The 19368-nt window shown below is 41.4% G+C and overlaps 1 protein-coding gene across 2 annotated transcripts in view; it reads right to left on the reverse strand.

Moving 5' to 3' along the window:
- The window catches only part of RSBN1L (round spermatid basic protein 1 like), a 56463-nt gene that overhangs the window by 5371 nt on the left and 31724 nt on the right, over window positions 1-19368 (reverse strand). For both annotated transcript variants that reach the window (XM_080639123.1, XM_080639122.1), the window contains 4 exons: window positions 8250-8387; window positions 7910-8052; window positions 4102-4269; window positions 77-185 (listed from right to left, as the gene is read on the reverse strand). In XM_080639123.1, coding sequence (XP_080495249.1) covers window positions 77-185; window positions 4102-4269; window positions 7910-8052; window positions 8250-8387 — 558 coding nt within the window. The remainder of the gene's footprint in view (window positions 1-76; window positions 186-4101; window positions 4270-7909; window positions 8053-8249; window positions 8388-19368) is intronic.

The following is a 19368-nucleotide window of genomic DNA, read 5'->3' on the forward strand; positions in this document are numbered from 1 at the left end:
AAGGAAGGAAAAAAAGGGGTGAAAACTCTGATTTAGCCTCACAGGATACCCGGTCAGCAGTGGTGAGCATGCTTACCTGTGAGAGTGGAGGCTCATGCAAATCTAACTGCATTCGCTGAACTACCTCTAAGAAGTCTTCAGCATGAAAACAAATTACATCTTTGGTTATACGAGGCTGCTCAGACCTACAGAAGAGTAAGAATTGCAGTGTCAGAGCCGGAAACTAACATGCTACAGAGAGTAACGAAGAAAATCTGCAAGGATAAGCAAATAATAAAAAAAAGAACACAGCCTACATTTTGAAGGAAAAAAGACTGTGTAAAAAGGCCAATTCCCAAACACCACCTCATTAAACTAGTTAAACAAAGTAACCACAATTTCCTTACAAGTACAGTAAAAGCAGCAATGAAAGGTCAACAAAACTCACTACTTGTAGTTTTTATTTTCAACTGACCTCTGTCTGTCTTGATGCTGAAAGACATGCCTCAGATACACTGGGCTTACTCTATCACCACTCTAACATGATATAACCATCAGGTACCTCAAATACGCAGCAGCCTGACTAGTACTGTGGCAACCATTGCTTAGTATCTTTACCTCAAACACCTTGTTCAGAGTTAGCAGTAAGGCTGTATCTACACTAAGCTGCCACAACACAAGTACACAGCAAACACTGGCATCCTCTACAAAACATCCCTGAAGAATACAATCCTATTTGTGCTCACTAGAGAGCTACAGAAGAGCAAAATCTGAATTAGGGTTAGTTTCCATATTCAAAATGTAGGAGAATTCACCTCTTGTCCTACATCTCCCCACAGAAATGCCCAACATTTATATCGTTCCTCCAGAGACATTATCTAGAATTTGCTAACAAAAGGCAAAACCAGCTATGACCCTTACCACTTTCTGATCTAAAAGCCAAACTCACTTCTTCAATGGAAATACATAAAACTAAGCTCCATGTGTGTATTTTTGAGGGATGTTTGGGTTTTATGAGGTTTTTTAAAAATGCGATGATATGAAGATTCCATTTATATAGGATAAAGCTCATGTTGGAGTGGGTTTGCAAAGGAAATTTATCAGGCAGAAAGAGCCTGGTTGATGGCTTTCCTCCATCCTCTGCTGAGTCCTCCTCAGGCTGACGGGAGCACACCACCTTCAGAACTGCACTCAGGCTGTGCTGAAAGGAACCATGAGCCACTGGGGTCCCCTCAACTCCTGCACACACCCTAGGGACAGCTGGCCCCTTGCATTGCACCCCTCTGCCACCTCCACCCTGCGACACAGGGCCACAGCCTCGGATCTGCTGGGCCCAGGGCAGGAGCTGACACAGCAGAACAGCTTGATGCATTTCAGCATTTGTTAATGATGTTCCAGCACTCTTATAAAAGCAAGATGATAATCAATCTTTATATTTTTATATACATACACACAGTGTTATTAATGTTCCACAAAGCAGGCAACAATGTGCAGTTTATTGGGCTTTTTAAACTGAAGAGACATGTTTATTTTATTTGGGTCATGACCTCAATAAAGCAAAAAATAACCAGTCTGAGGCTATTTTTAAAGTCCCAGATCAACTACTGAAAGTATGCTAGGGAGAGTGTGCAAACCACATATTTTACTTTCAGTTTTACAAAGATTAAAATGACTCTCTGTATATTGGTCTGTCTGCTCATGAGGAGGATTCAAGCACTGAAAGCAAAAAGCTTAAAACATCTCTGATCAGTGGCATGAAATGTAGCAGCTACATTTATCTTCTTTTTGTAATGCAGATCTGTTTGTTTTTGTTGGTTTGCTTTGGGGTTTTTTTTAACACATCTGCCTCTGGAGTTGACCACATTTGTAAATGAAGTTAAGAATTAAAATAAATACAAAGAATACCAAGGCCAGGTTGGATGGGGCTTGGAGTGACCTGTTATAGTTGAAGATGCCCATGCCCATGGCAGGGGGATTGGAACTGGATGATTTTTACAGCTCCTTTCAACCTAAACCATTCTGTGATTCTATTAATATCTGCATACTAAAAGAAATCCAGTCCAAAGCAGTGTTTTCACAGCAGTGTCTACTGTATTTTACACATTATACAGGACAAAGTATGGTTAATGACTGGTTTTAAATCATTCCTTCTTCAGTCCCTGTATATATATACAACAGTACAGGCTACCAGCTGTGTTGCAGTTCTGTCGCAAAACATGACATGCCTTTTGTAAACATAACAGAGAAAACATTATTGACATAATTTTGAATCCTGCATTTGCAGATTTGGTATTTAGCACAACTTTGAGATTATATTCTGTAAAACCTTAAGTTTAAAAGGTGTTGCGCTCCCCTCCCCAAGCAAAACAGTAGTAGAATAGTTCAGTTATGTGTCCAAAACCTCATTAAATCCAAAAAGAACTATAAGATGACTTCAGAAAACTCCTCTTAGAGCACTGCTACAACTATTTTTGACCTTTTCCTTAACCTCATTCTTTAAAAGGGCTGGACTCTTCTTGCTGTAACTTTTCAAAACACATTCAAAACTACAAGTTTAACCACAAACATTTCTGACCTAATGCATCAAGTCTGGCAGTATATAACAAGTCTGGCAGTATATAACAACTTCCTGTGATCATACAGAGAAGCACTAACAACTTCACACTCTGGAACACCAGCTTGAAAGCTGCTTGCTGAAGCACAGGGCAGAGGGGTTTTTTTCATTTTGCCAGCAGCAATGCTATGAAGTGCCTTTTGCTGTCCCTGTCACAACCCACACACATTTCCCATGGAAAAATCTTCAAAGTTGCCCTGATATAAAATTTCACTGGCATTTCATGAGTTCTAAAGCATACTTGGTATCACTGCAAAAGTGATACTAAGGCATTAGGTAATCAGCATGATCACAGCATCAGTGTTTATCACATTCCAATGCAGTGCAGCATTGGAATCTTGAGATGAAGGTATAGGATTGAGAATGGGCAGTTCTCACTGACATCTGAATTACTATCAATTTAAACTGCTATTAATTTCCACAGGCATACAAGTTTGGGGAGTGGCATTTTGTTTGGTTTGCTGGGGTTTTTTACTTCTTTTGATAAAGCTTTGAGTCTCTCTCATATGTGCAAAGGGTATCAAAATACTCAGATTACACAGAATCTCAGCTCTTGCCCTGCTACCGCTACTTAGTCTTAATTCACTCCAGTTTCTCACAGTCAGAGCAAGCAGGAAGTTTAAGGCTCCAGCTATCATCAACCTGAAGAGGAACTAAGCTGCAAACCTCAGAGCCCAAAATACAAACACACTAACATCTAACAATCCAGTTCTTCCCAAACAGCAATTATTCCATTTTATATCTCCCTGAACTCATGCCAAGTAACACAAATTTGCATCTTTGCATCCACTCTTCTAATTTCTAGACAGATGCAAACAGCAAAAGGTGTTTCTGGTGTTCACATATGCAAAGGTAACCTTCAGAACTAAGGTCATTCTCCCAAACCTAGGTCAGAAGATCCTGAAAAATGCTTCTTAGATCTGGGCCAGGAAGCCCATATGATTATGGGCTTTTTATTTGGCTAAAAAGTAAACAGCTTCAAATAAGATACATTCACTTCCTGAATCTCATTTGGAAATTCCAAAGACAGACACCAAAGAGTATCATATAACCTCCAACAGGATTATTCCTTATTCATAAATAAATCAGGGTTGTAACAGCCATGACTTTGAAGCAGCAGCATAAAAATTCTGCTCATTTCCAGACAACACAAAGAATTGCCCCAAGGTCTGCCTGTGCACCTCTGAGGCAGAAACTTGAGTTAGTCCTTATGCACTACTTAAAGCAAAACAAAGTGTGATGCGTTTTTACACCTAACATTAACTCTGTTACAGCAACCCTATTATAGCTGTAAAACTTTCAACCCCACAGCAATGCTGTATGCAGTCTAGCAGAGGGCACACAATCACATCTAGTGCACAGAGATAGGAGTAAGAAAAGAAGTCCAGTATCTACTAAATCTTCATTAAATCCCTAACACTAGATTACCTATTCCTTCCACCAATTATAAATGGAAATTGAGGCAGATATTTTTCAAACACCTCAAGTGGAAGTCAGTCACCACTTACCACTCTCCACAGTGCACAGCCTTCAACACTCCCACAGCAGCTGTAGTCTGTCGTTCAAAACCTTGTCCTATGTGATCTGCATGGGCTCGTGTCCGGTCTTCAAATAGCATTTCACGGGGTTCACTGGTTCGAGGTAGGTACTGCAAGTTTTTTATTTCATTGGTAGTTCTGTATTAGAAAAACAGCATTAGTAATATAGAAATTGCTCTTAGTTACCTAACGTCCACCACAGCCAACAGGATTGGTTTTCTCCCTTCAGTGAGAACATACAGTCAAATGAGTAAGACAGTTACACCCAGGACAAATTCCAAAAGTAAGGAGCTATGCAAAAAATCAGAATAGCTATGCAATTAAAGAAGAAAACCCTAAACAAAAATAACACACCACCACCACCGTCTCAGGCCCTGAGTGCTCTAAAAGCCTCCAATGACAGAGCAACTCCACCTGCAGTCCCCACCTACCAAACCAGCCACAGAGGCCAGGAGCTCTATTTAAGCCATACTGCAGGAGCACCTGTCTGGACCTTAGCCACAGACATGCTGGCCCACAGACTTGCTTCCCAGCTTGATCTCAGGACACCTTTGCCATGACAGAGCTCCCTGGCCATCACTGGACCTGATCCTCACTGGCAGACTGACTTCCTGGTTTGACTTCCCATCACCAGACCTGCCCCATCACCACACTCTTCCCTGATGCACTCACTGGAGGCTGGACTGAACCTGGTCCCCAAGCCCCAGGTCTGCCCTACCTGCCTCTCTTAGGCACTGTGAGACCAGGCCCTGCTGTGAGCAGAGCCCCTGGCAGGGAACTGCTGGCCTTTGCTGCTTCTTGACTAGGAGATACACATTTCAATTTTCCCTGAAGTCCTTCTTCATCATTCATGTTTCTACCAAACTGCTGGGAAATGTGTATGGATATTCAGTTCCATGTTGCAGAACTGGGAGTGAGGAACAGCAAAAAGTTATTTCTTCAGGGTTTAATGGAAGTGAAGGACATGCTGCAAAGTGGGATCAGAGCCACAGCACCATTTTCTTGGCCACCTAGAGCCAACATTGTGTGCTGCATTCTTCCAAGAGCTGTTTATAATCGCTAACATAGCCAAGGTTGGAAAGGACATCTGGAGACTGTGTAGTCCAACTTCACCCATTCAACTAGAGCAGGTTGCTCAAGACCATGTCCAGCCAAGTTTTGAGCAACATCAATGACAAAGACACCAGAAGCTCACTGGGCAACCTGTCCTAGTGCTCAGCCATTCATACAGTAAACTTCTTTTTCTTTTCTTTTTTTTTTCTTATTTTAAATGGAATTTCTTGAAATTCAGTTTGTGCCCATTACCTCTGACTGCGTTACTGGGCATTGCTGAAGAAAGCCCTTCTTACAACTTCTCATAAGATGCTTATACACACTGGTATGATCCTTCAAAGCCTTCTTTTCTCAGGGGTAAATTCCAGTTCTCATAAAATGGGTTTAGTTGGAAGGACCTTCATCCAGTTCCAACTCCCCTGCCACGGGCAGGGACACCTTCCACTAAATCAGGTAGCTCCAAGCCCCGTCCAACCTGGCCTTGGAACACTGCCAGGAATGGGGCAGCCACAGCTTCTCTGGGCACCCTGTGCCAGCGCCTCAGCACCCTCACAGGGAAGAACTTCTTAACATCTAATCTAAACCTACCCTCCTTCAGTTTAAAGCCATTACCCTTGTCCTGTCCCTACCTGTCCCCATAGGAAACCCCTCTCCAGATTCCTTGTTGGCCCCTTTTAGGTACTGGAAGGCTGCTCTAAGGTCTCCCTGGAGCCTTCTCCAGGCTGAACAAGCCCTACTCTCAGCCTGTCTCCGTAGGAGAGGTGCTTCAGCCCTTTGATCATCTTTGCGGCTTTCCTGTGGACCTACTCGAGCACATCCATGTCCTTCTTATTTTGGGGGTCCAGAGCTGGACAGAGTACTCCAGGGTGGGGTCTCATAAGAGCAGAGGGTTCAAATCACCTCCCTCAACCTGCTGGTCACGCTCCTTTTGATGGAGCCCAGCATTAGTTTCTAAGCTGTAAGCACACACTGATGGCTCATGTTGTGTTCTCCCATGCACTACTTTTCCATCACCAGACCTGCTCCAGTATGCCTATGTCTGTCTTGGACCAGCAATCCCAGAACTGGACATGGTACTCCTCAACCTGCTGGCACTGCTCTTCCCAACACTGTCCAGGAATCTGCTGGCCTGCTTTGCCACAAAGACAGACTGACGACTAACGATCAACCTGTCATCCACCAGGACCCCCAAGTCACTCTCTGTGGGGCTGCTGTCCAGTCAGTTGGGCCCCAGCCTGCACTGGCACAGGGGTTTATTCCTTTAGGAGCAGGGCTTTGCACAGTCCTGTCCACTGAGCTGGCTCATTTCTACAGCCTCTTAAGGTCCCCATCAGTGGCAGTACAGCTCTCTGGTCTATCAGCCACTCCGTCCAGTTTTGTATCACCTGCTGAAGGTGAGTGGCACTGGTCACACTTCAAATCCTGTGTTCAGTTCTGGGCCACTCACTCCAAGACAGACATTGAGGTGCTAGAGCAGGTCCAGAGAAGGGCAATGAAGCTGGTGAAGGGTCTGGAGCACAAGCGTGATGGGAAACGGCTGAGGAAACTGAGGTTGTTCAGCCTGGAGAAGAGAAAGCTCAGGCAGGATCTTATAGCTCTCTACAACTACCCGAAAGGAGGCTGTAGCAAGGTGGAGGTCAGTCTCTTCTCCCAAATAACAACAAGAGGAAATGGCCTCCGGTTGTGCCAGGGGAGGTGTAGATTGGATATTAGGAAAAATGTATTCACCAGAAGCGTTGTCAAGCACTAAAACAGGCTGCCCAGGGAAGTGGTTGAGTCACCATCTCTGGAGATATTTAAAAGACCTGTACATGTGGCACTTAGGGACATGGTTTAGTGGTGGACTTGGCAGTGCTGGACTTCATGATCCTAAAGGTCTTTTCCAACCTAAACAATTCTGATTCTGTCTCAGCCATTAAAGAAGATGTCAGACAAGGGCAAATAAAGCACTGAGTATCTTGGCCTCTTCTGTGTCCCTTTGCCTCCAGATCCTTTGCCCCACTCCACAGACACCTTACATTTTCCTAGTCTTTTTTTTGCTGTCCATTTGCCTGTAGAAGTCCTTGTTGCCCCTCACATCCCCTGCCAAATTTAACTCCAGATTGGCTTTGGCTTTAACAGCATCCCATTTATGGTTGGACAGTGTCTTTATTCTCCTTCTGATGCACCTGGCCCTGCTTCTGCTTCTTGTATGCTCCCTTTTAATGTTTGAATTTTGAACCAGAGAACTCCAAAGACACAATTTTTCATGACATATAATATTCAAGTTCTGCAGAGTACCTCCCTAGTCTTAAGCTGGTACTTAACACCTATTACCACAGAAAAGCTTTAAGGTGCCATTTAATGTCGGAAGTGTTACCTTTCAGGTGAGAGAAGCCCTTGTCTCTTGAGGTCTTTAAACATCCACTCACATTTAAGAACAGAGGTATTAATTGTAGTCTCGTGGCATACATCAGTAGTTGTATGCCTGTTCACATTTCCCTGCAGTTTTCTCCTGAAATTCCTACTGGAGCTCCAAAAAGGACCAGATTTGGCTAAACAGTAAACAATTTTAAAAAATTCACATCCTTACAAAACAAAGCAACTTAAAAGTATATTTTGAGATGACAATTTACAGAAATTTATACTAAGATATAATATCAACCAGTAAAAGGATTGGGATAAAATGGATTTATAGAGAAAGAATACTGACCAGACATTAATCAAGCAAAATCATTCAACATACCTCTTCCTTTTGAAAGGTGACTTTGGCATGTCAGCCACAGGGATCATCTGCTCTCCTGGACGTACCCACATAATGGGACCATCATCACTGTCTTTACGACTCTCTAATTTTAAGCTAGAAAGTGTTCCCCATGGCAGTGTACACTAATGGGAAATACAAGCCACAATTTTCAAGTGAGTTACTTTTAAAACTTTTTAAAAGCAGCCTTTATCTGTCACAACAAAAACATTTATTACACCACTCAGTTACCTAAGCAAGTATTATGTACTCTCACTTTATTGTAACAGTACTAGACAGTATATTGTCCCCCTTCTCCCAACCCATTCCCTTCTGTTCTTACTTTTAAGAAGGGTGATTCTTCCAACATATCAAGGAATTCAGGGAAGTAATCCCCCACTTCCTCATCAACTGCTCCAACCAGGCTGATCTGTCTCATTGGGCCAGCTCTATACGTACCATGAGAGTATGTTCTTTTTACCTACAAGTAGAATATGACAGTAAAAGTTATACCGAGTCCAAGGCTCAAAGTCTACATTCAATAAACACCTTTAATCTCTATGCTTATGCTTTTTGATCGATATTAGTCCTACAGTCTTCAGTAACTTAAGATTATGAAGTCAATCACTATGAACTCATTATCAAAGACAGAAGTTCTTAAAGATAAATGAAACTTGTATTTTATTTATTTTAAAGGCTGAAGATAAGGTTAACTACTTATTGCCTTTCAAGAAAATATCATTCCAAAGTAGTAACTGTGAAAAGCTATTAAAGTATATTCTGCTCAGTAACTAGTAAATAAAGATTCTTACCTGGATTACTCAAGTCTAGCTGAATTTTTACCCTTTTCCTGTAACAGTTAGGCAGGACCCCGAGTTACAATTAAACTCTTAAGTATTTCCTCTGCTAATAATCCTCTCCAGTATGGCTTCTGTGTGAGCACATAAACTAGAGCTACTAATTCTCACAGTGAAGACAAGGTTCATAAAGAGTTAGCAAAGGAAGAGAGAGAATGGTAACTATTCCTTCTTTGGTTCTGCTGTGTTAAGATGTCTTGTGCTCCCTTAAAGCTTTAAGGGCTGTAACATGCACCTCTCATGAAAAATCTTCACTTTGAACCTGAACAGAAACACATCTTCTTACAAGGCTTTTTCAATAATCTGATCTGTCATGTTACATCTACAAAATACTTAAGCACGAGACTGATGAGGATCACTTCCCCTTAAGCTTCCAATCTCCTGTTTAGCAGGCTGAAAGACATAGTGCTATTAATAGATGAAATATGACTAGATCAGAGCAGAGGGAAGAGCAGACGGATTGCTGCACAACCAAGTAAGGCTCTCACATTGCACCTCTAGATGTTCTGCATCCACAGGAAGAAAATTTAAAAAGGAGCAAGGAAAGCAGTTAATGCAGTACTGCTTACCTATGGCCCTCTCCCAGACAGCCCACTAAAAGTCCTAGTAATTATGGCAGTGCAGAGGAGAATTAGCAGCAGTTCCTGAAAACAGGACTAAATCATACAACATGGAACAGCATGCCCTTTGGAGAAACTAAACTGATGTAACCAAACGCATTCCAGAGATGCCAAACCAAGTCATCTTCTTCAGATCACCTCGCTCATCATACACACCCAGGAAATGGAGGACAATTTACAAGATGTCTGAGCTTGTATCTTGTATGGCTTGAACAAGCCATACTGAAAAGAGCAATACTGCTGGACAGTAGTATTCCCCTATGCCCCAGACCCTTAGTCATACATTCCTGTAACTATTTTGCACAGCCAGTCAGTGATTTTGTGATAAAGCATCAGAAAACATGATGAACCTGCATCAGCTCAGCCCTCAGCTGTATGTGGCACAAAGCATCAGGAGCTCACACACCTAAAGCACTGGGACAAGGAAGGGACACTCATTTGTCACAATTGGCTTACTGGATAGACCAATTCTAAAGTACTCTAAAGCCACTTTCTGAAGGTACAGATAGTCATAAATCTGTTACTCACAGTTTATTGATAAACCTGACATGCAAAAGGATGTTTCTTCCACTGGCATAAGTAGCTTAGTATTCCACCATGGCAGACCAAGATATTAAGCTGCTGTTTTCATCCACATCCAATTAAAGGGAACAATTTTTCTGCCTTTTTTCTTGCTTCCTTCTGCTACCACTACCATTATCCCAAGTAACAAGTGATAGGACACGAGGAAATGGCCTCAAGTTGCACCAGGGGAACCTTAGACTGGATATTAGGAAAAATTTCTTCACCACAAGGGTTGTCAAGCATTGGAACAGGCTGCCCAGGGAAGTGGCTGAGTCACCAATCCCAGAGGCATTTAAAAGATGTGTAGATGTGGTGCTTAGGGACATGGTTTAGCACTTGGCAGTGCTGGGTTAACAGTTGGACTCGATGGCCTTAAAGGTCTTTTCCAACCTAAACAATTCTATGATTCACACAGCATGAGACAAACTAGTTATGGAATTACTTCAACTGAAAACTCTACAACTTCCCTCAAAAATAGTAATTGAAGTGAAGTTAGGAGAGGCTGTGAAGCTTTCAGCTGATCAGCTCACCCATCTGGCTTATGTACCACTAGGTGCTGGCAATGAAGCATGAAGTCAAAGAAGTGTTGAAGTGCAACATAAACTTTGCTTAAACTGGATAAATTAAGAAATTTCTTATATACTGCCAAGAAGACCATGTCACTGAAAGTTAAAACAAAGATGAATTCAACTTTTTTAAGCCTTATTTGTCCATCCAAATTCATGTCTAGCTCTCTTGATCAATTATGCTCCCCTCATTCACCAGGTAAAGCAGATTCCTTTTCAAGATCCAGCTTGGGAGAGGTAAAATCCCCAAAATAATGCTAAGATAATGTCAAAGTCACAAATGATGAGCAGTTTCTTCTAGGACCATATTCAGAGTTCTATCATGCAAACACACAGAGTGAAATGTTTATGCATTGAAAAGCTCTGTGGTGGGTTAGCCTCAGGCAGCAGCTAAGCACCTTACAGGCCTACAGGCCCTTGCTCACAGTCTCTCCAATGGTGAGAGGCATGGGAGAGAAGGGAAACACAAAGAAACATATGGGTCCAGGTGAAGACAATTTAGTGAGTGAAGAAAGAAGGAAAGTAAAGTGGAAAAACCACCAAGTGGTGTTTTTCATCACTCGTTACCTCCCACAAGCAGATTGATGCTCAGGCAGCCTCTGAGCAAATGCTGCCTCCCACAGCACCACCCTCCCTGGCCCACCAGACTCGGGTCAGGGGTTCCGTTTAAATGACTCTACCTTGGACTACGCTAAATTGGGAAAACATATTTTAAAAAGCTCATTCTTAGAGGGAATTTGCCTTCAGTCTAAAATGAGACTGTTACTAAGACATGCAAAAACACCAAAACCTTCCACTGATCTTTGACCAATGACAAAAGTAAAATCAATCCCCTTAAAGACAGCAACTATACGTAATCTGTGGCATATTAGATAACAGCAACATTTTCCTTTCCATTTAGTGTCAGTATCCTCTGGCTTGTTTGTTCACAGGAAGAGAAGAAGATTCCTCTGTTATTTCTAAATTCACAAAAACAGTGCTGATGTACTAACCCCAGTACTTCTTCATTGAATTCTATATGTTAAACTGTGCACTGACCTAATACACCTTTAAAAAGGTAGTCTTCCTCAATGTAATTTTACAGATAACAGTGTGACTATGTTTTTAGAACGTCAAAAAGTTGCTCAAATACATAGCTGGATGTTGTGGTTTAACAATCTAAATTCAGAATAAAAGAAGGAATTGATGGAGAAATCATCCCTGGAAGTGTTCAAAACACGTGTAGATGAGGCCCATAGTGACATGGTTTAGTGGTGGACTCGGCAGTCCTGCGGTAAAGGTTGGACTTGATGATCTTAAAGGTCTCTTCCAACCTATTTGACTCTAGGATTCTATGAATCAATGGCATGCAGTTCTTCTAGCATGTGGTCAACATGATTGAATCAATACACATACACAAAAAGGTTACCAATTAAATGCAGTATCATATGATGGACAGGTAAACAGAAACGTGTAACTGAATAAATACAACATAGCCTAACTTCTTTCTTCTTGTGCAGCTTAAATTTGAAGTATGTCACCTAAAAACACACAAAAAGAGACTGTGTCTTCTCTTGAGAATTATCTGCTAGTATGGCATCAACTGATTTTCAAGCGTAACTTGCTCATTTTAAGTAAGGAGTTCTAAAAAGCAAATATTTTCGCATGAACATCTTAATGTCCAAAAGAATCTGAAGACTAAATCTGAAAAAATATATATATATATATATATATATATATATATAAAAAATACTGACAACAATGTATTTGAGTATTATCGTCTTACAAATAGGAAACATTTTAGACACTGTGTTATAGATGTTTCCATTTTCTGTTTGAAAAAGGCACAAACTGGAAGGAACAGCCCACAGAAACTAAACATTTACAGAGATTAATTCAAAATACAAGATACAACTGAATTCCTATTTTTAATATAATGGGGGATGTTGGTTGAAGTACCAACATTTTCCTGTGAGAATTTTAAGTGTTTAAATTCTTTCAGTTTTTCAGCTTTAAAAGCAGGAAAAAGCAGTTCTCATCGAAAAAATATAATCTGAACCCAAAATAATTTCAAGAAACCCATAAAGAAAGCCCCACCAAAGACCAACAAAAACATTAAATCACCATAAAAATATGCTGGGAGATGAGCAGGAATAGTGGGTTTCCATCTCACTACACAAGTGCACAAAGGCACACTTGTAGTGCACTAAAACATTTGTATCTTGGACTGGAAATATCCATCTCACATTTACTGTTATTCCTCTAAACCTGTGATCTGGAACACTACACCATGAAGAGGTAAGGCAGCATTCTTTCTTATTTGGCACATTCTGATAAAGTGCCCAAATGTTTTCTGTTCCAAAAGTGTGCCAACTCTTTTCAAATCCTTAAATGCTTGTGTGTGTTTTGAGTTCCAGACAGGAACCAATACTGAAGCATCAACATCTCATATTGATGAACATCAACATTTCATGTCAACCGAACACATACTCATCAAAATTGCTCTGAGTTTAAAGTACTTGCAAACCTACCTTTGCTTTTAAAACATATATATTTCATACTACTTTCTTTCCCTCACTATTTTTAAGTCAGGGGTTTGGTGGCAATATAAGATGCCTTGACAGTTCTAGCATTACTCAGAGGTGATCCACTATCACTAAAGTTTTCATTTCAACAAATATACCATTTCCCAATTGGAAGTTTCTGGAAATGCAATTTCAAGATTTTTAATAAAGTACAGTTCCACCAGTGTCTTTTTACTACTGTAGTTCGTTTATCACTTCACGTTTCACCTTGCAGCTGAAATCCTCAAATAATACGATGGATGGACAGACATTACCTACTATTCTGAATTGTGGTGACAAAAAACCAGTGTGCTGTAACCAGAATTACAAATAAATAAAGAATAGCATCAATTCGATACCTTCATGAAAAAATGATCTTGTGAAAGCAAAGTAGCTATTATGCTTTTGTAACTTGAGCAGATCTACGACAAGGTTCAGCCTCGGATCCTGTCCAAGCTGCCAGTACAAACCTCCAGGATCTTGTTAAGGTTTAGGTTTTTGTTAATACAAACACATGATCAGAGAAAACAACATACAACTGTCATTCCATATTTATTGGCTGAACCTGTGAAGCAGCACTCTAGAAAGGTAACTACTGTCTAAGTGGAAAATAAATGAGCAGGTATTGCAGATTTCTAATGCTATTCCCTGTAGACTGAATCTTTGTACAATTGTATTGAACAGGAGAGTACTTCTTTTTTTCTTGGAAGACAATAGGCATCCATTATCTATCTTAAAATTCCCTACATGCAATCTTGCAGATTATTTGATTACAAAAATAACAACAGGGCAATATATAAGCTTTAACAGAGCTCATATTCCATTTTTCCTCATCCAGAAGGAAAAAGAATGAAAGGAAGCTCTACACTGGGAAACTTGCATAAAAGGAAAGCTGCTAAAAAACATTAAAGCTTTTTAATAACTACCCAAACATTCAAAAAACTTAAAAGCAAGGAGTGAATTCTATTAAAAGCAAAGTTCTGCTGAAAGCTATTGAAACGTAACAGAAGAGATACATAGTTCCAAAGAATTCACCCCAGAACACAGGAAAATAACACAATATAAGGAAATGGACACTGGACAAGTCTTCAATGATAAGAAAATGAAACACCAACTATTTCAGATTTTCTTGAAAGAAATATATTTTCAGCAATTTCCCACAAATACAAGAACAACAAATACTTTGAAGCAGGATTTCACAAAGTAGGAAAAGAGAAAACAGGAAAAAAACTCTCTAAAAAGATAAGCTTTTAAGAGATAAACAAGAAGGACAGCAAAGAGAAGATAATATTAAAAGGCACTAAGACAGGACTGGAATGAAAAGCTCTGTGTCCACAACTTTAACAAGTGAGAACAACTGCTCATCTTAAAGTCACAACACAAACATGAGCTATCATTACTAATGCATTTCTTCCCCTAAAACACTTGCATTATACCACATACTGATATCAGAACTAACAAGATCTTTGGTAAGGAAGAGAGGATCTGAATACACAGGATACAATTCAATGTGAATAAAAACAAAGAATTATACTCACATATCTATAATTAACTGCACGACCATGAAAAGCAGAGTGACTCACTTAGCAGGAGCTGTTGCTACAGCAGGTCTCAAACTACTCTGGAAGCAGGAATATGTAACAAAGAGCAGTAATTTGCAAAACACCTGAAGCAATCTTCTTCTACTCCTTGACAATACACAGGCAGACACTGCCCGTTTTCAGTATCCTATTTTAAGGAAAAGAATGACTGAAGACAGCATAATGGGAGAGCAGGAAGACCAATAAGGGTAACACATGTAATGGCAGACTGAAGGAACTCCAATTACTTAATCGGGGGCGGGGGGGGGAAGAAGGAGCCGTTAAGCAATCTTCAAATACAGAGAACAGTGAAAGAAAAGCATAAACTGTCTCCTTTGTCCACTAAAGATCAGAACAAAAATTCTGGCAGGAAGATTAAGACACACAAGAAAACATTAAGATTTTTCTGTAGATTTCTTTGGAAATTGTGGAATTGCCTAGAGATCTCCAGCAAACACATCAGATAAGCACTTGTCAGATACAGCTTAAAAATAGTCGATCTTGTCTTGAAGCACAGGAATTGTTGGATATTGCTCAGCATTTTGCTTCCCCTGTACTAAGAAACTGCCTCTGGGACAAGACTGAAGCACAGTAAAATCCATCCACTAAGCACTGTTATGCTTAAACATAAAGTGTGCACTTTGGGGTTTCTGCAAGGCAAGAAAAATCTACATTTGCTAGCCTGCGGACACAGCAATGGGTTCAAAATATTCAACGCCTTTGCCTCAATAGCACTACATAGCTTAACTGAAGTGATGTAAGCTGCAAGTAGGCGGCAAAAGCTGATTACTTATGTTCTTTGAAAACCTCCAAAGGTCCTGGCCAGTAACATTCATAGCTACCAGATAACTGATGTAGCTGTTGCCATCTACACAGTGACGGAACCCAGGGAGGTATTTATAGCAGACAGTTTTCCACCACCCAAAAGAGTGACTTACTTAAACACACATACAAGCTAGGACATGAAAATCTCCCCAGTTCTTCTCCCCCCCCCCAAAATTAAGAGCTAATTCTAATGAAAGAGAACCAGTTCCAACACAAACTCTTCTCTCCTGTATCTGCTGAACTATTCTCACACGCTTCCGCCCACTTCTCATCTCCTAACAAGTGTAACTATGTGACTTCTATCTGGACACAGCTATATTGGGAAGGAAGTTGAGACAAGTTAATTTTCAACTCTACAGTTGTGAAACTGAGTAGATTACTTGAGAGATGCAGACTTCCCAGGTAGGCTTAGGAGGCCTCCCAGCAGTTCAGATCTCACCAACAGATTTACTGTGGAATCTGCCTCTTACCACAGAACTCAATGACTTGAAAATATGCGTTACTTAAATCCAAAAACACTCATCTACAGCAAAACAGGAGGTGGAGGATTATGGAGTAATATTGAGAAATAAAAACTCTGATAAAATACTCCGTAATACTTTCCATTTCAGGCTTAGCTCATCTCTCCTTTTTTTCTGGGTTTTTTTTTTTTTTTTTCCCATTTTTTTTTTCCCCCACATTTTTGTATCTTTTTAAATACTTCCATCAGTCATAGAATCACAGAATCATAGAATAGTTAGGGTTGGAAAGGACCTTAAGATCACCTAGTTCCAACTCCCTGCCATGGGCAGGGACACCTCACACTAAACCATCTCACCCAAGGCTCTGTCCAACCTGGCCTTGAACACCACCAGGGATGGAGCATTCACAACTTCCCTGGGCAACCCATTCCAGTGCCTCACCACCCTCACAGTAAAGAACTTCCTCCTTATATCCAACCTAAACTTCCCCTGTTTAAGCTTTAACCTGTTACCCCTTGTCCTATCACTACAGTCCCTAATGAAGAGTCCCTCCCCAGCATCCTTATAGGCCCCCTTCAGATACTGGAAGGCTGCTATGAGGTCTCCATGCAGCCTTCTCTTCTCCAGGCTGAACAGCCCCAACTTTCTCAGCCTCTCTTCATACGGGAGGTGCTCCAGTCCCCTGATCATCCTCGTGGCCCTCCTCTGGACTTGTTCCAACAGTTCCATGTCCTTTTTATGTTGAGGACACCAGAACTGCACACAATACTCCAAGTGAGGTCTCACGAGAGCAGAGTAGAGGGGCAGGATCACCTCCTTCGACCTGCTGGTCACGTTCCTCTTGATGCAGCTCAGGATACAGTTGGCTTTCTGGGCTGCGAACACACGCTGCCAGCTCATGTTTAGTTTCTCATCAACCAACACCCCCAAGTCTTTCTCTGCAGGGCTGCTCTGAATCTCTTCTCTGCCCAACCTGTAGCTGTACCTGGGGTTGCTCAGACCCAGGTGTAGGACCTTGCACTTGGCATGGTTAAACTTCATAAGGTTGGCACCAGTCCACCTCGCAAGCGTGTCGAGGTCCCTCTGGATGGCATCCCTTCCCTCCGGCGTATCAACCGAACCACACAGCTTGGTGTCATCAGCAAACTTGCTGAGGGCGCACTCAATCCCACTGTCCATGTCACTGACAAAGATGTTGAACAAGACCGGTCCCAACATCCATCCCTGAGGGACACCACTCATTACCGGTCTCCAGCCGGACATCAAGCCATTGACCACAACTCTCTGCATGCGGCCATCCAGCCAGTTCTTTATCCACCCAGTGGTCCACCCATCAAATTGATGTCTCTCCAATTTGGAGACAAGGATGTCGTGTGGGACAGTGTCGAGCACTTTGCACAAATTCAGGTAGATGACGTCAACTGCTCTGCCCCTGTCCATCAGTTTCACAGCCCAATCGTAGAAGGCCACCAAATTGGTCAGGCAGGATTTCCCCTTAGTGAAGCCATGCTGGCTGTCACCAACCACCTCCTTGTTTTTCATGTGCCTTAGCATGCCTTCCAGGAGAATCTGCTCCAAGATTTTGCCAGGCACAGAGGTGAGACTGACTGGTCTGTAATTCCTTGGGTCATCCATTTTCCCATTCTTGAAAATGGGGGTTATATTTCCCTTTTTCCAGTCATCAGGAACTTCACCTGACTGCCACGATTTTTTAGATATGATGGACAGTGGCCTAGCAACTTCATTCGCCAGCTCCTTCAGGACCCACGGATGGATTTCATCAGGCCCCATGCAATTCTGCAAGTTCAGGTTCTTGAAATGGTCTCGAACCAGATCCTCTCCTACAGTGGGCCTAGGGTCTTCATTCTCACAGTCCATGCATCTGCCTTCCAAGACCTGGTGGTGCGGTCAGAGCCTTTGCCAGTGAAGGCTGAGGCAAAGAAGTCATTAAGAACCTCAGCCTTCTCCAAATCCAGGGTAGCCAGTTCTCCCGATAGCTTCCGGAGAGGGCCCACATTGTCCCGAGTCTGTCTTTTATTTGCAATGTAATTATAGAATCCGTTCCTGTTATCTTTCACATCGTTAGCCAAGTTTAATTTTAACTTGGCCTTAGCTTTCCTAACCTGTTCCCTAGCTTCCTGGTCAACATCCCTGTATCATCCCTGTAGTCAGACTGATTACATGTGCTACAGCGAGCTCTCAAAACCAAGTGAAGAACCTCATTACTCAAGTGAGCCTCATTACAGTGTTTTAGTTAAAGTTAGCAAAGCAATATCCAGGTTTCCTACGGCAAAGGAAGGTTGAGATAGGTACTCAAAGCAGACTTGATAAAACTAAGTTTTAGACTTGTGCTAGTTTGGGAAAACAAGCATATGTTTTCCAGTGTACTTAGACATGGGAAAACAACTCCCCTCTCAACTGAGAATATGTAACAACTTCTAAACATTGCTCAGGCACCTCAGGACAACGGGGAACACAGCAACACAGAGCTTTTGTAATGTAGAAAACTACCTTTAACATTTCACTCAAATACACTGCAACAGCACACCGGAGTCCCTTTAAAAGATTCACAGAGAACTCAATGAGACAGAAGAACATTATCAATCTGCATAAAACATAACAAGTTATACAATAGTAGCTTTTATAAAGAAGGTAGACACAAAACTAGAAAAGAAGAAACCAACACTAATGAACTTGAACTAATGAATTTTGAATTTACACACACACACACACAAAAATACAGCTGAAGGTTAAAACCACAAAATTCACAACTTTCAGATTCAAAAAGATGCGAGATTGATATCCCTGGAGGATGAGCACTCTGACACAGTATCACTATGACTACTAGACTGTAGTATGAGATACTCCCTCCCAGACATTTTGACACTTGCCTCTGTCACAAAGGAGAATACTAAGCTAACAAAACCTTTCAACTGTAGTGGACTACCTGAGCAAGAGAAAATAAGCAGCCAAAATAACTGACATAATAAAGAAAAATAGGATCAATAGCTAGGCAACCAAGGTACGGACTTATATATTCCAGGAAACAGCAATGCTGCATAGAAGACAATATGAGTAAGTCTGGTGTACGCCTCTACACACTATTCATACACACTACACCCTTTATGTTAGCAGAATACAGGGATCCAGGCATCTTCTGTCAAGCAACCAAACTGACAAGTGATAAAAAGCTAAGAAAACTAACTGAAAAACTGAGAGAAAACAAAGGAAAAGAAGATACCAGAACTAAGCCTCCAGCCAAGTAAAGTACAGGTTAGAAGGCAGAGTATGAAGTTGACCAGTTGAATGCTCTAACAACACATTTGACTTCTTTAACCTACTACATTCTCTCTGTTCCTCCTTCACTTACAGAAAAATAGGAAATTATGACCTCAATCCCAATGACCACAGGACCGATTTAGCTACAGATACTGATGATACCATTG

The sequence above is a fragment of the Psittacula echo genome, assembly GCF_963264785.1.
Source record: "Psittacula echo genome assembly, chromosome: 1".
NCBI classification, from domain to species: Eukaryota; Metazoa; Chordata; class Aves; order Psittaciformes; family Psittacidae; genus Psittacula; species Psittacula echo.